The sequence below is a fragment of the Crocuta crocuta genome, unplaced genomic scaffold (assembly GCF_008692635.1).
Source record: "Crocuta crocuta isolate KB4526 unplaced genomic scaffold, BGI_CrCroc_1.0 scaffold170, whole genome shotgun sequence".
NCBI lineage: Eukaryota > Metazoa > Chordata > Mammalia > Carnivora > Hyaenidae > Crocuta > Crocuta crocuta.
Window position 1 is genome coordinate 4,930,770 of NW_027527853.1, and position 17,597 is coordinate 4,948,366.

General features: G+C 41.3%; 1 protein-coding gene across 1 annotated transcript; it reads right to left on the bottom strand.

The window, feature by feature from the left end:
• Nucleotides 1–1,501: 1,501 nt before the first annotated feature.
• On the bottom strand, nucleotides 1,502–11,610 carry SLC35G1 (solute carrier family 35 member G1). Its single transcript, XM_077780688.1, has 3 exons — nucleotides 11,343–11,610; nucleotides 6,514–6,686; nucleotides 1,502–4,535 (listed from the first exon to the last, which is right to left on the bottom strand). The coding sequence occupies exons 1-3, from the start codon at nucleotides 11,556–11,558 to the stop codon at nucleotides 3,797–3,799; spliced, it is 1,128 nt and encodes a 375-aa protein (XP_077636814.1). The 5' UTR covers nucleotides 11,559–11,610; the 3' UTR covers nucleotides 1,502–3,796.
• Between the last annotated feature and the right edge of the window lie 5,987 nt (nucleotides 11,611–17,597).

Consider the following 17,597-nt stretch of genomic DNA (forward strand, 5'->3'; position numbering starts at 1 on the left):
GAATCAAATTCTAATGCCCAGTACTGAACATGGCTCCATACCCCTACATCAGAAGTCAACATGTTACATAAAGACATCTGGCTCTCTTACTATTAGATTACCATCAAGAGACTAATTGTGCTTATTGAGTGAACAGATAAGGGGCCAAAAGAACCATGCTAAATATAGAGAGTAGTGCATGGGAAACATAGAAAATCAGGCTCATTCCCCAGCCAGAACCAAGTGTAATACTCACAGAGAATCAGAACTAAAGTCAGAACTGAAAAGGTGGCAACATTATACATAAGATAAAGACTGGTGACCCTTGGCCACCTACATGGGCAGATCAGCCAGGCAATTGAGAACCGACCAACAGGAGGATTACGTGCTGGCAGGAGGGAGTCAAATGAGGTTTGAAATCCATTAGGCTGTTCCTACAGTTCCTTGTGAAACTGCTCAGGAGTAAAGGACCCTAAGTTGGACATCATCTTGAAGAGGAGAAAGAATGTTCAACTCTGTGATATTAAGTACAGTTTGATACTTAGTGTTTTTATCCTCCATTATGGTTTCCAAGTCCTCCAACTGCACTCCTTTGTAATATGGGCTGGGCAAGTAATGATATTCTACTTAGCAAATGAGGCAAACAGGCTGAGTACATTATCTGACTGGCTCAGCTAGAAAGTGATATGGCCATGCTCAGATCTTCAGACTCCTATTCCAGTGCTTTATCCACTCTTTCAAAGTGGGCTGGTGTGGGTGGGAGGAGCTAGAGGCAGTGGAAGAAACAAAAGCTCATGCTGAGGGAGGTTAAGAGGGTTTAGAGGACAAAGAAGAGAAGGCAAAGGAAGCAGGGGAGACACAGGAAGTAATCCCTTGGCAAATGTGGGAGGTGGTGGGGAGATGGATGAGAGTATCAATTCATGTTGGGACATATAAAATTAGGTTGGAAAAGTGGGAATAGGGCCAGACAAATAATTTGGATGAGATATGGTATGCAATATGGCATCATTGTGGTTTTATGAGAACCAAAATAACAATGAAAGCAGGGCTTTAGGAAGGTTTCAGACTGGATGAGACAAGGATCTGGGTGGAAGAGAGTGAAGAAGTGGGTAACTCATTAGGATACTGTTGTAATTCAGCTGTGAGGTTATTGATCTAGGACTAAGATGGTACCAGTGGAAATGGTGAGGAACAAGTGAATCCACAAGTCACTAAGAAGACAGAGACTCCAGGACTTGGTAACAAATTAGCTATGGGAACAAAAAGTATGGAATTTGAAACTGCTCCAAGCTCTGGGTCTAGAACAATGAAGGCCTCTCCCACAGATTAGGACCTTTATTTTAGAGATACTAGATTTGATGTGACAGTATCAGAGGGACAAATAAACAGTTTGAAACTTGAGATTACATCACAGCTGAAGGAACAGGGGTCAATATCCTTTATAAAATGAATTTTGAAGCACATGGATGAAAAAGGAAATAGATTAGCGAGCACATTTGCTATAATCATAAAAACCAAAATATAGCCTTCGTTTGTATTAACTTTATTAGTATTTATAAAATAAAAACAATTTATGAAAATATATTCAGGATATAGAAACTACAGTCTTTGCAAAATATACACACCCATAATTGCTATAATATATATCCTTGTATATACCTTGGACATTATAAAAGTGTTTTAAGAATGACACCCTGTAAAAGTTGAGAGAAGAAACATGTTCTCCAACCTTGGTCATATATTGTGACATTCAAGTGCTTAAACCACACTGTTGAAATAAAACACGCCTCTAGTGTACAGGTCCAAAGGGATTTAACTCTCTAAGTCCCATAGGTTCTTTTATTGTGCAAGGTAAAGAACCAAGAGAGGGTTCCCTGAGTTAATTTACCTTAGGTAGCTTAAGCAGTGGTTTACTTTCCACACTTTATCATGGAAGTAAGGGAGAAGGCCATGGAAACAATCTCAGACAGATCCTCCCCCTTACCTGTGCAGCATGGCTCTTCCTACAAGAGGATTTCTTTCTAACCTTTGAGTTCTAAAATGCTCTGATTCTGTGACTATCTAAGATATTTGCAAAATGATGCTCCTGCAACTCTACATTCCAACAATGTCAATGAGGTTAAAGTTATAATGATAGTGTGACTCCCCAAAGTAGACTTCATTTAGAATTTGTCAGGTGGAAAGCATTTAGGAAGATCAGCAAGCCAAAAATTCCCTCTTGGAACTATTGGAAAAGATCCTTTCTCACCAAGGCATAAATCTCAGAAGCCAAGTTCCTTCTTTCTTTGGAAGAACTGTGATAAAGGGGAGAGAAAGAGCCTATAATCTTTCAAATCTGTAGGCTTGAGATAGTAACAGATGCTAGGTTGGACAGTAAGAGTTGGAGACCATTATAGCCTCACCCATAAAGGATTCATTGTGATAAAGAATCATTCCCATGTACTCCCTACCTGCCAAGCTTCCCTAAATATTACATTCTCTAACTGCAGAGTATTGGCCTGATGAAGTTCCAGATATAAAATGCTTGAATTCACAATGTTAGTATCATGGTGCAGCACTGACATTTAGTACCATACTGATATACTAGAATTTAACAGTGATTTTTTTTTTTTATTCAAGACACTACAGAAGTCAACCAACCATGGATTCACAGGTCTTTACATGAAGCATCATTACATATAATTCCATAAGGGGAAAAGACTATAAAAATAAGTTTAATAGGATTACTGTATTTAAAAAGGTGTTTTAAAAAATATATGCCAAAGTCCTCTAAATATTTGGTGCAGAGAGGGTAAGGGAGGTATCTATTAGGGTGAACCACAATGAACTATGGTTTTTATAAATTAAAAAGGTAAAATCTTGGCAATTTCATATGGTTCAACCTAAAAAAATCCTGAGAAAATTGTTATTTGGCATCACACTATAAATTCAAAGAGAATTTATAGAAAATCACATTTCTAGTGAGGGGAAAATACTTCAGGATGGAAATGTGCACACTGGTTATGCCAAGATTTCTCTCTTGTGGTTTAAAGACCTGAAATCTCAGAAAGTTAAGAAAAATGTAGTGCAGTTTCAAAAAAAAACAAAAACAAAAAACAAAAGACAAAAAAAAAACAAAACAGAGGACAATTCATGATAGTAGTGAATGTCACTGAGACAGAAAACTTCTAGCCAAGACTGGTGATTAACAACTTTTTACATATAAAAATTCTGGCATCAAAATGAAAAGGCACTCATGTGTATTAAAAGAATAATAATCATGTATAAAAGCCTTGAAAATAAGGCTAATTCATTTGTATTATTAACACCATTAAGTAGGCACCTTTTCCAAGTTTCAGCTTTGGCCTCCTAAATGGAATCAGGTTTCAAATCAATTACCGATAAATACTAATTATAGCAGCATTATTATCAACAAGTTTCTTAGCCTCTACACTGCTGAAAGAGCATCTAAAATTTCCATCCCATCAGTACCAAAGATACACTTTAAAAAATTATATTTATACCAGAGTCATAAAACATTTTGCAGTTTTTCTTCAACTAATGACCTGTCCTCTTACTGTCACCACCCAAACAACAGCAATAAAGAAACCAAACCAAAACCAAAACATAACTGAGAAAAAAGTAATTTCCAGACCACACTATAGCTGGCTAACTCTTGGCTAAAGACATACCGTATTCAAAAATGGTACTTTAATTACAAAATTTATTAAATATAATCAGTGAAGGAACGCAGACGTTCCAGGTGTGTGTGTGCTTGGCGTGTCCGCACTAGGGGACGGTGCACGCAGAAACCAAGGCCGCGCTTCTACAACATGCCTCATTTGGAGCTCTGGCACCATTTCCGAATGGCCGCGCCGGTACTACTGGCTACGACGCACAGGGCCCCGCCCACCGTCCACCACGTGGGCACATCATGAAAGAAAATAATCTGGAAGATGAAAGCAAAGACCACATCCAACGTCCTCATTAATGCCACTGGGCCTGCTTTTTCTATTTGGAGGGCTTTTGTGAGAAACACCTGACCCCCCAAACCAAACAGGCCGATGAGGATGAGAAACAGCCTGTCCAGCCCGCAGTACGGCAGACTCCACTCCCCCAGGATGAAGAGGGCGGTGACGCACTCTAGCAGGCCGAGTACGACGTAATACCAAATGCTCAGAAAGTAGTCTACGGACTTCCCCATTTTTCTGATGATGACCATGGTCACGGCGGCGAGGACGGCGTGCGCTACCGCGGCGAACGTGCCCTTTAGGTGAACGGAGTAGCTCTCTTCCGTGCCTGCAGCGCTGGCTCCGAACAGAAATGGGGGCCTCACGATGAGGATCACGCCGGTGATCGTGAACACGGTGAAGAGGGCATCCCAGGGGCTGTACTTCTCCTTGAGAAATATACAAGCAAATATGGACGTAAACACTGGCGCGCTAAACGTGATGACAGTGGCGTCGGCCAAGGACGTCGCCTGGTAAGCGTAGTACAAAAGGATCATGGCGGTGGAGCCCAGACCTCCTCTGAGGAAGAGGAAAATGCGTTGACCTTTGGGCCCTAAGAACCCGGTTCTGTAAATTCAAACGAAGGAAAGCACATTAAACCAAGGTGGTATTTTTTAAATTGGAATTCTTAACTAGACATTATTTTTAAAGTCCTAAATGTCAACAGATAAGGGAATAAATTAATTATAATCCCCACAACTGACACCTTAAAAATGGTTTCTAAGAATAGCTAAATCATATAAGTATTCACAGTATAATCCAAATTAGCAAAAGAGAACTCCATAAATAGTATAATTATAATTCAGCAAATATAACTTTTTCCATGTCTATACATGCTTGCAAAAATGACAAAAGGAAATGTTCATTGTGGTTAAACCTTAATAGGTGGACTCCTAGGTAATTTTTCTTTATTTTCCCCAAATTTTCTACAATGACTATGATTTTTATGATAATACAATTTCAAGATGAAGCTGCCCTATATAAGAAAGCTCAGTTGTGGCTAGTATGCACTGCCAATCTTACAAGTTTTTCTATAAAATCTGAGGCAATGCTAAAGTTTATTATAGCTATTCAATGTGAGACAACTTTTCATTATTCTCTGCAGGAGGAGGTAAGATACACTGAAAAAGAATATGTAGCATTTGGATAAGTATAATGATTGCTACTCCATTTTTTTTTAATTAAATATTTACCAAGCAGAATGCTGGGTACGTTTCAGGCTAGGCACAGCGTGCTGACCTGTGCCAGCACTGAACATCTTTAAGGTAGCCTATAAGCCTGACATGAGGTCCCACACTTCATATAGAAATGAAAGTGTGGTCACCTTTGACCCATACTTTGAGAAGTTAAGAGTCTTCCATGATAATGAAACATAAAATAGGTCACAATAGATTGGTGTTAAGGATTTAAAAAAATCTTCTAGTGCCTTCCCTTCCAATTCTTCTGTTGTAAAATGGGGAAGATATTGTGTTAGCATCAGTTGCCACCCTTGAAAATTTCTGAACTCTTACCATCACTTCCCAAAATATTTTGACTTGTCCAAATACGGGTATTTCTGACAATATTAATCTTAGTAGATTATCACCTTTTTCACCAAATCTTCAGCATACTGGATGAAACTATTCTAAATGAATCTGTAATGTGTTATAGATACAAGGAGACTTTGGGGGCAAGTGACTGGAGCTTTTAGTTTAGGGCTTAAGCATTTTTGCCCAAAGTCAGAAAGAGCTAGATGGGCACCAGGAGCCAAACTGGTCTCTCGTTCTAAGTACACCGGGGAGGGTTGAAGTTATAACACAGGGGTGTGTAGAAGGCATGATTTTAATCTGGGAAAGGGTGGGGAGGAGGTTCTATATGGAATGGGAAAAAGTGGAGAGAGAACAGTAAGGATGGGTAATAAAGACAGTTTTCATATACTGTTAAGATTCTACACAAAGTGCTCTGATCTATAATTAATTTTATTTGGCCCTTGCAGCCAAGGTACAGGGTTGAGGACACAGATTATCATTCCATCCAGTTCACAGATGAGGACACTAAACATGAAAGTATTTAAAAAGGTCTTGTTCAAGACTACCTTTTCCCTTTCCCACATTACTCTAGGGGGAAGACCCTGATATTATTATTTTAATCTTCTGTCTGCCCTGATAACAGAGCAGTCCATTCTAATGAAAGAAACTTGATATTAGGAGACACCACCACTTCCTCTCATTTACTTTTTTCTTCTAAATACTAGTTATGCAAGGGAAAGAAGGGAGGGTGGTACAAGATGGAATAATTGTACAAGAAATGCTTTGTTCTCAAAATGGGAGTGGAGAATAACTGAACTCTCCCCCACCCCTTCTCGGGTATGTGGTTTGTGCTTATGAGAGCATCTTCTGTGGGTGAATCCTTATGACTTTTTATTAATCAGAGCCAAACAATGTAGGAATTGGTTAAATCTATGGGAGGGAATAAAGCAGACACTATAGAATAAATTATTTACGCAGATCAAAAGATTTATAAACATTTGTTAATACCTTCTACTTTGTAGGTAAGAAATACTTACTTTCTGTATATTAAGCAAGGAATAACGACTAGCATTTGGAACACACATCGGAATGCACTAATTTCCACAGCATGGACGTCTTGTACTTTTTTAACAAATAAAGAGCCCACTGAGAAAAGGAAGGCAGACAATAATGTATAAAACAAGCCAAGTCCAGGACAGGGTGCTTTCTTCTCGGCTTCTGAAAAAGATTAAATTCTGGTTAGTCCTTACTTCCAAGTATATGTTTTAATATTTTCACTTAGGAATCGAGAAAAATGGAACAGTGTTAATGGCTAACAGGCTACAAATACTGTCTTCCTAAGCCTATCCATTCTCTGGACCTGAACCATTTTCCCCACCAAGAATGAGGAATCATTGATGAAGGCAACAATTGAAATTTAAATGCAGCTTTACCCTATAAAATGGATTTCTTTTGGCTCACTGAAGAATCATCACTCACTTATAAGTCAAAAAGAAGTAAAAAAGCTTGCCAAGTCGGTGAGAGAAATCTTTAAGAAATGCTTGTCAAGATGGCTAGAGAAAAATGTTTCCAAGTGATATTTTATATCATCTCACTGGTGAACCTGGCTTTATGAAGAAAGTGTTTTTTTCTGGACAACAATTTTTAGCTGTGTCCTACGGCTACTTGTTGATTATCGTACTTCCCCCACAAGCCTGTGAACCTTTCCAGGCTGGGACCTTGGCTGTCTTGTTTATGCCTGGCACATGGAAGACCCTGATTAAATATTTGCTAAATGAAAGAGTATGAGAGAACTCCATGGAAGGATGCAGAGTCTAACACCACTGGTAACAGCATAACCTGGGAAGGCTCTCTATTTTGTTAATTTGAACCATGAATCAAATTTTTTACTTTTCATGGCTTGTGGCTTATCTTCCATTTAGAGTATACACTCTTTGAAGGCAAGGGGTAGTTTATCTACCCCTCTGACCTCAAAGTACTTTATTATTTTTTTTTTACAAATAGTTTATTGTCAAATTAGTTATGTCCTCAACCTCAAAGTACTTTAAAACAAAATTTTTAAAAAATTACAGCTGCCATTTAATACCAACTTCTTTGCTTGATCTGAAGTGGAAAACTTCTGCTTTCTCTAGGGCATCAAGTATTCAATCTCTTAGTGACTGTATGAGCATTAAACTTTTGTTTAGCACTTCTTCTGTCTTAGTTACTAAACACAGGACTAGAAACTGTTTTCCATCTCATACTTACTCCAATCCCATTATTCAGAGGGGAGCAAAATGGGACAGGGTAAGCAAAGAACCCCCTAAAAGATAGGTGACACACTGAGGAACATATTAGTTGTTTTTTTTTTTCTTTATTGAAACTAATACAGAAACAAGGAGAGAACAGGAAGGAAATACTACTGGCCCTCATCAGTTAAGAGCCTAGCAAAATGGAAAGGTGTATGGACACTTGCAACTTCTAATAAGACCAGGATTATCATTCTAATCCAGGAATCTATAATGTGTTACTCAGCTAGCTAACAGTATTGTGTAATCATGGTTTAAAAAAAAAATGTCCTCTGATAAATGCAAACACTTGGTAATACATTTCAGTATCTTCATGTTAGCTAGATACCTTTGTCCACAGTGACAAACACTTTGTGAATCAGGACCAAAGTATGACAATGCAGAATCTTTCCAGGGGCATTCTACAGCCTGACCTTTGTAGTAAGAGATGCCATTGGAATCAGAGGCCTCCACCTCTTCCTGTTCCAGGTGTACAGTCAAAGAGAATAATTTGGAGCTACCAGTCATCATGTCACAGGATCTTAAGTACCAGAATCTTCCACATTCTTTTCAACACCTATATGGCTCAGATACCACAGAAGCAAACTGCACGTACTCACTCAGCCCATGAGAAGGAACTTTAGAAGACTTCTAAGTTAAGAACCACAAAATACATGTCTTGGCTGTGGTTAGCCTCAGTGTTCAGCTTCTGAAATTTCAGGGTTCAGGTCCAAATAAAATAGTTTTTCTTAAAAGAAATCCAACCCATACATAGAACATACACCCTCACACAGAACAGAACAGGAAGATCAAGGACAGAAAACATCTCCCTGGTCTGTATTTCAAGGATCTTCTCCAACCTAAACTTTTAAAATTTTCTCCAGGAATATTTTAACTTAACATGATATTGTAACTCTTTTTTTAATTAATTAATTAATTAATTTTTAACCCTTTTAAAACTCAATTTTATACCCCTGGTTCTGATTATCTTGTCTCTTAAAAGACTCACATATTTTCTTGCCTATAAACACCTAAGACCTATTACTGCCGACCATGAAAGGCCAGTTGTTACAAGGCCTGGCTCAATTTGATTATTTCTTATGAGGGTGAGGCTTGGTTCCACTCAGGCAGACCTGTCTCTTACTAGATAATAATTTCCATTCTGCTAACGGAGATGAACAAGAGCGTAGCATAATCCAAAGAGCCATTTGCTTATGTAACATGCTTCTGTGATCATATTCCACTACAAGCATAGCTAAATAATTCAAATTAAATGGCCATGGTGCAATTTCCTGAGTTAGAAGAAAACTGAAAAGTTGCTCAGTTTCTCTATCCTCTGCCTTAAACTGGTGATTCACAACCTTGGCTGGGAATCAGAATCAGCTGAGTAACTTTGTAAACTTCCTGAGCAGTACTCCAGACCCACTGCTACAGGATCTCTGCAATTGTAAAAGCTCCACCAGCTTGAGTGAACCACTGCCACACTAGAGAACTCCTTCCGGGGGCATGTGAGGCACACATCTAAGACAGCTTCTGCTTCAGTCTAAGATCCACATTGTCTCTCAAGAAAATAAATAGCTATCTTATGATAGCTGTATGCTGTCTGTGAAGGTTATCCAAGAATGTAGAAAAATAGGTAAAGGTTTCAACGTGAACTTGAAAATGAGCTTTCTTGAGATAACCAGTTGGATCAAGCAGTTAAAATGATACTGTCACAAAGTTCAATGACAACAAACAGTACAGTGGTTTAAAGTGTTTCTACCGTAGTCCTGTTTTCAGAATATTATCTGGTCACCTTACAATAACTAAGTCTTACTGTTAGCAATTTTCTTTGAAGTTAAAAGATGCTACAAGATTCTTAGGTGCAGTTGCTTATAAGGCTTATCATTTTGCCACGTGCTGCCTGAGTGTACAGTACTCCTCTTTGGCTCACAAACAGCGGAAACATTTAAGAGTTTACAAGGACTGACTCAGCATTCCACCAAAATGACATTCAACCATAGTAACTGATAAGGTGAGAAATTCACCTCTTCCACAAGCTACACATCTGGTCTGCACAGCTTGGAGTAACCCTCTTCTCTGGAGGCACCAGCCAATGCATAAATAATCAGAAGTCTGATCATTTTGGGGGCGCCTGGGTGGCTCAGTCAGTTGAGTGTCCAACTCTTGATTTCAGCTCAGGTCATGATCCCAGGGTCATGGGATAAAGCCCAATGTGTGCTCTGCACTGAGCATGGGGGGCTCGCTTGGGATTCTTCCCCTCTCTCCCTCTGCCCCTCTCCCCTGCGTGCTCTAAAATTATAAGAAAAAAAGTTTTTTTAATTAAAAAAAAAGTCCGACCATTTCTGTTAGCATTTAGGACAAAAATGGAGCAAGAATCATCTTCTGGGTTTTGTCTGTCTAAATTGGGGAAAATTCATAATAGGGAGAAGGAGGAAATGGGGTGGGGATAAGAGGCAAGAAATTGGGGTCACACTTAGAGGAGGCCACCCAGAGGATGAGTTGGTGCAGGCTGTGTAACTTTGTCTTGAAAGGAGATCTACCAATTTCCTGTATTTCCAAGAAGATGCTCTAGGTGGGTGGTGGAGTTTAAGGAGGAATGTGCTTAAAGTAGCACTGTGGTCAGTAGAAAGGGCCTAGGCCTGGGTCTCTGGCATGCTGGGATCCTTAACCTTGGTGCTGCAGGGACCTGTTCCATGTCTCACCCACACATAACAGATCTAGGGAAAAACAAAGCAACCCTCACCCTCAAGCTCTCATCCTCCTGGGCTTCACTTTCCTAATTTGTGAAAAGAAGAGGTTGAACAAGATCAAGGTGTTTTTACAAAGGGTCTCTGGCTTTGAACACAGGTCTGTGAACCTCTTAACAATGTATGCAAGATTGTGCCTCTGCCTTGTTTAGGATTAATTGCTAAGAGAATCCTCCTATATTTCAGGTATACAATATAGTGGTTCAATTTTTAAAAATAGAAAAAAATGTATTACAAAATATTCATTATGCTAACAATGGACATTTGGTTTAGTTCAGTGTGAGTTGCTATGAATAAAGATACTGTAAAAATTTACAACAAAAAAAGTCCTCCTAACCCCACAGGCATTAAGAATCTGTGGTCCCACTCAACTCAACTCTGCCTTCCCAAGATTCTAAGACTCTGAGGCAAACATTTTCTAGACTCTGCTTTTCAACTTCCTCTTCAGGGAACACTGCTTACCACTGTGATCAGTGTTCACGGTTAGCTCTCCACCCCCAACCTCACCTGCCTGCGGGATGGCCTCTCTTTCTGATGCCCCCAACCTCACCTGCCTGCTGGATGGCCTCTCTTACTGACACCCTCAACCTCNTCCGGCAGGGCGCACGGAACTGCAATCTGACTCCGCGGTACTGCCCGCAACACTTTAATCATAGGAACAGTTTCAGAATCCCAAAAGGGTTCCAAAAACAATCAGAAACTTTCTCCGGTCTTCGCGCCCGTGGGGACGAAAAGGGCTTCTGCTTTGCAGACCCCCCAGGTGAGGGCTCGAGGGTTTTCCCGAGCTCTGGGCAGGGTAGGGATGGGGGCGCGGTCCTCGCTGCGCCCCTGGCCCACAGCTGCGGGGACCCTAGCCCGTTGGCACCCTCCCCTCCCAACCACCCCCCCCAGAGGTGAGACCTGCGCCCGAGTNGAGTTGCCGCACACCCAGCACCTACAGGGGCCGGGTGTCCCCGCTTCCTCGGCCGCCGCCGGCTCCTCACTCGCGCCCTGCGGCGCGGCGTCCGTCAAAGGCAGCCCGGGCTCCGGCTCCTCGGCGGCCCCGTCACCCTCCACGGGCCGCATTTCGCGGCTAGCTTCTGCGCCGCGGCGACCAGCGCGGGGAATAGCGGCTCCGCTGCCCGGCTCTTCNCTGCAGGGAAGCGCGCTTGTCCTCCCCTGCCCTCTTACCTTCAGCTCCTGGAGCCTCCTGCGCAGCGGGAGGCTGGTCGCCTCCCCTGGTCTGCGGCGGTGCACACAGCTGGGCCAAAGGCGTCCACCCCTCTGCTGCAGTCTAGCTGTACTGGCCAGCAGCTTGGAGTCATCCTTCCCTAGGCACAGTGGAAAGAGAGGGAGCGACGTCCAAGGGTCTTGTGGTCTTCTTTTGGGGCGGGCCATCAGAGGTTAGGAGAGCGTATACTTATTTATTGGTGTGGCGCTGCATTTAGCCCCTCTGGAATACCCTGGAGACCTTGCCAAATACTGTGCCTGTCTTTGTCTCCTTGCCAGTTATCCAAGGAAGGTAGAATTTTACTGGCTTTAGGTTTAAAAAAAAGGGGGGGGGGTGCCGTTAACACATAACCATAGAGAAAATATATTTGCAAAACTGGGATNTATATACATTTATATATATATATACTGTTATATATATATATAACAGTAGTCATTTGTTATTGATCTTTCTTTTTTTGCTGTTGTTAACTGAGACATCCTAATTTGGTTAGATGTAAGATTACAATAATCTGACATAATTGTTCCCAGTAAAGTAAAAAATATATGCCATCTGGCCACAGGGTCCCTTGGATTCACTAATAGGCTCTTTATGTTTAAGTTAATTCTTCTCTCATCTTTGCTTGCTTTAAATGTGAAAAGACTGTGGGCAAGGATGAACCTGTCTCAACTATTCTAGGCCCAAGTGCAAGCAGATTACCAACCAAGAGAGTAAAGCTTGTCTTTACTCAGATATTTGCACGAAGTGATCAACAACTCAAAAGTATTGGACTTCAAGTCAGGAATTCTGGGTTCTGGCTCTGATTCTGTCCCTGAGTATGTGACCTAAAATAGTTGCCACCTACAGCTTAAAACCTTGGTTACTTCATTTAATTAACAGAGATAAAAGATTTCTCTTCCTATTTTGCAGAGTTGTGCAAATAAAGTCCAATGATGTGTGCAAAAGCAGTTGCCTGGAAAGCACTTTACTGGAAAATCAAGGTGTATTTTTAAGTAAGGTGAACATATAATTGATCTTCTAAAACTGGAAACGACTCTTTTAGAGTAAAAGAAGGAGCTCTTTCAGAAATTATGCAGGGCAATAGGCTGAAACAGAGATAGTCATAGGCAAACTGGGACAAATGGCCACTTGAATTCTAACTTGGTTAGCATATAACTTTACCTTGTCTTAAAAAGAATTGAAGGCTGTTTATACAAATATATGAAACTGATTTTGGTGGTGGTGGTGGTGGTAGTGTTTTAATGGAGAAATTCTGGGGAAGGGTGGCGAGGGTGGTAGATCATGATTATGAATGAAGCAAGAACCAAAAACACTTCTCCAAACATCTAAAAATCAAGTGCAGTTTCATAACTGCATTTATTTGTAAGATTTAGATGACAGTGTTTGGAGAATCCCTGCAATATTGTGATTTACAAGAAGTATGTATTTGGTCATTCAGATATTTATTTGCTCTTCATCCATGGTTCTTGACTCACAGCTGTCCAAACCCTTTGAATTTCCTGAGATAAGAGCAATGGGAGCAGCTTTTGTTACAGTATTTGGTCTTTCGTCCTTAGTTCCTACAATGGCTTCAGGGCCAGAAAAGTGAAATGGGCATCTTGTTATTCATCACAAACCTCCTGCCTTGACTGAATTTATGTTAATGAGGTGACTTTCAGGAAGCACCTAAGGATGGGAGCTCTTTGCCAGGTGAGCCAACCACAGGATTAGAGGGTAGGAACTTCCAATCCACCCTACCCCTGTGGGGAGAGGGAAGGGCAGGGATTGATTTCAGTCACCAGCGGCCAGTGATTTAATCAATGGTGCCTATATAATGAATCCTCCATAAAAACCATCAAAAAATGGAGTTTGGAGAGCTTCCTGTTGATGAACACTTGGAGATGTTGGGAGAATGGCTCTCTTGGAGAACTCACAGGAGCCCTGCATTCTTTTCCCATACTTACTTGCCTTGTGTATCTCTTGTATCTGGCTTTTCCTGAGTTAGATCCTTTTACAATTAACTGGTGATCTAGCAAATAAAAAGCTTCTCTTAGTTCTGTGAGTGGCTCTAGCAAAATTCATCAAACCTGAGGAGAGATTCTTGGGAACCTCCAATCTGTAGCTGGTGAGTCAGAAGCACAGGTGATAATCTGGACTTGGAATTGGCATCTGAAAGGGTGAGGGGCAGCCTTGTAGGACTGAGTCTTTCCCCTGTGGGGTCTGAGGGTATCTCCAGGTAAATGGTGTCAGAATTGAGTTGAATTATAGAACACCCAACTGGTGTCTGAAGAACTGTTGGGGAAATCTCCTACCCACCCGTCTTCCCAGTGGAATTATGTCCAAGAACCCTATTAGTTTCCCTCTTCAAATAGTGAAGATGGTGGTTAGGAAGTGTAAGGAAGAAAGAATTGGATGATTTGAGCAAGAAGTGAAGTACTACTTCACTTTCAATACCGTCCTCAAAAAGGGGGGAGAGAAAGAGAAGAAAATGGGTACCACACCAGCATAGACTGGATGACTAAAGGGTGGCAGGATGGTTTGGGTCTCACACTTTATTCCCTTTACCGTCCTTCCCCCCTGGGCTGGCATTGATATATGCAAGGTATCCACCATCGTTTTTCTTATTTGCTAAACAAACAAGAGCCATGGAAACATAAAAATCAACTGGTAAGAACAGTACGGACCAGACTAAAAGTCAAAAGACATGGCTCCACATTGCAGCTCCACCCAGCAGAAGCATGGATGACTAAGTTTTTCCTTGAGCATTTCTAGGCTCTGCTAACAATGACTTAGAGCTGGTGAGAGGTGTATTCTCCCACAGAGTGAAGGGTGGGGCAGAAATCCTGACCAGGGGATGAGGGGACCAGCTTCGAGCCCATTGCAGTAGTTTAAGTGAAGTTCTGCCCTCAAGGCAGAGGAGGCAGGGAGGAAGGATTGCTTTTAAGGTAGTTGGCAGATGGAATGGACAGGATTTGTGGGCTCAGTATGAAAGGAACATTGCTTCTGTAGGCAAAATCATGCAGTGTTCCAACTGAAATTCTGCTTTTGAAGGAATTCGATCCTCTAGTGAGAACAGGGGCTTTCACTATAATGTCAGGTAACCACAATGGGCTGGCATTCCCACAGTTCCGGGGTCAGGAAGGAAGGAGGCTGGAAGTAGAAGAGTGATGTGTTCTAGCTGTCCCATGAACAAGGAAGAGTGCAAGAACCTCATCATCCTGGTGGGTGCAGATGGAGACCTCCAGCTACTGTACGGGAGAGGGTGGACTCCTGATTTCCACTACCATTTATATGCAGGGATGTTCCTGTGCGAGACACTTGTGAATCAGGAGCTCTCTTCTCCTGGTATGTCTGCCTGATTCCTCTAGGACTGGTATCTTGGCACTAATTTAAAAGACTGCTCCCGCCATTCCTCCCAAAAAGTTCATTTCTTACTCTTCTAATGCAACTTTAACTAATGCCATTTTGAAAATGGCAGTTTGTTCCAAGGAGTGAGGTCCAATGATTGTGTTTGGGGGAGAATCAGTGCTGTGAAACAGAAGATCATAATTCTAAATACCCTGATAAATGAAAGAGGACAAAAGCAAAAAAGAGACAGAGTTTAGCATAAATGTAAGGTAGGATATTAGAGAGGTAAAAGAAACTCTTTGACTAGATAATAAAAGCTGATTTTGGAAATATAAGAGGAAAAAAATGCCTGGATTGGTTCCTCAAAAATATTCAACCTAGAATTCATGATCTAGTAATTCCACTTCTGGTGAAAGCATGGAATCTAACGGATATTTGTACAACAATGTTCATAGCAGCATTATTCACAATAACCAAAAGGTGGAAACAGTCCAAATGTCTACCAACAGATGATAAAGTGTGGTGTATACATACAATGGAATATTATTCAGCCTTAAAAAGGAAAGACATTCTGACACCTGCTACAACATGGATGAACCTTGAAAACAAACATTAACTGAGTGAAATAAGCCAAACTTAAAAGGACAAAATGCTGTATGATTTCACTTATATGAGGGACCTAGAATAGTCAAATGCATAGAAACAGAAGATAGACTGGCAGTTGTCAGGAACTGAGAGGAGGAAGGAAAGGGGTATTAGTGTTTAACGGGTACAGTGTCAATCGGGGATGATGAAAGTTCCGTGGATGGGTAGTGGTGATAGTTGTACAACAATGTGGACTCACTGAGTGCCACTGAGCTGTGCACTTAAAGACAATTATACTGGTGAAGCACTGGGTGGCTCAACTGGTTAAGCGTCCACTCTTGGTTTTGGCTCAGGTCATGATCTCACGGTTGATGAGTTTGAGCCCTGCATGGGGTTCTGTGCTGACAGTTCTGGAGCCTGCTTGGGATTCTCTCTCTCTCTCTCTCTCTCTCTCTCTCCTCCTGCCCCTCTCCTGCTCATATCTCTCTTTCTAGGAAAAAAAATAACAGTTAAACTGGTAAATTTTATGTTACATACATTTTACCACAATAAAAAAAAGTTTTAGAAAAAAAAAGCCTTTCTGAGGGTATGCAACAGACAGCTAATAAATCAGCAATGTAGATCCAAAGTTGAAATAAACCTGGTCTGCAAACAAACTGAGGAGTGCAAGATACTTTCCCTTGCACTAGCCATATTCTCCTTTCTTCAATTCTGATTTATAACTATAGAGAGATGTTAATATATTTTTAAAATTCCAGGGCCACCTGTGTGGCTCAGTCAGTTGGGCTTTGGCTCAGGTCATGATCTCATGGTTTGTGGATTTGAGCCCTGCCTTGGGCTCTGTGCTGACGGCTCAGAGCCTGAAGCCTGCTTTGGATTCTGTCTCTCTCTCTGCACCTCCCCAACTCACACTCTGTCTCTCTCCCTCTCTCTCAAGAATAAATAAACATTAAAAAATTTTTAATAAATAAAAAATCCATAGTAGGAGGAAAAGAGGTAGCATAGTATAGTGTATTGTGGGCTTCTGAAATTTTTCCATACAAGTATTGCTCATAGCTAAAAAAAAAAAAATATGAACTTAAAACTGTACACTTTAATTTCTGGAGACAGCGTTTAAAGCCCTCATCAGAAATAGGAAGTTTCTTTAAAAAAAAAAAACTCTGAATTATAAGCACATAACCCAACACGAGGCTTGAACCCACAAACTGTGAGATCATGACCTGAGCTAAAGTCAGACTCTTAACCGACTCAGCCATGCAGGTGCCCCACAAATGGGAAGTTTCTTTAAAGTCCCCTGTCCCGTGTTAGACATGTATGCCAATTTTCCATTTTACTCCCTAATATATTTATGTTTCTCTTAATGCCATGTTTTATGTAACTCATTCAACTAATGTTTGAGTGCCTGCCCTGGACCACTTCTAGTTCCTAGCAAGGGTAGAGTGGGGAACCAAATGGTCAAGGCTGCCGTCCTCTCAAACATGGCATGAGGGATAACAAAGGAACAAGAGAGGATGCAGCCATTACCCAGCAGGCATAAGCCATGTCTCAGTGGTGTGCATCTTGCCCAGCTTCCTGTCCCTCCCAGTTTGACCCCTGGCCTAGGAATCAGGACACTGGGTTTAGAGCAGTTGTGGGGGTCTGGACACATCTGCTTGGCTCTCTCCATCTCCATTTCCTCAGCTTGGAAGTCACAGGACTGGATCCCAAACAGTCACCACTGGACAAGGGGGTGCCCCGCAGGCTTTGACACCATGGGAACTTTTTCCGGTGACTTCTTGCTTTCCTACTCTCATCTGTTCCCACACCACGAAAGGTAGCTCTGATAAAAATTATATCTGGCCCCTGTTGCAGCCCTGGGGAAACTGTATCCTGTGGAAACTTGCTGTCTGCTTACAAATTTCTTGAGAGTGAGGATGCTTGTACTTTAAGACTTTGCCCTAGATAATAAAAGTACAACACAATTCACTTCAACCCCAAATTTG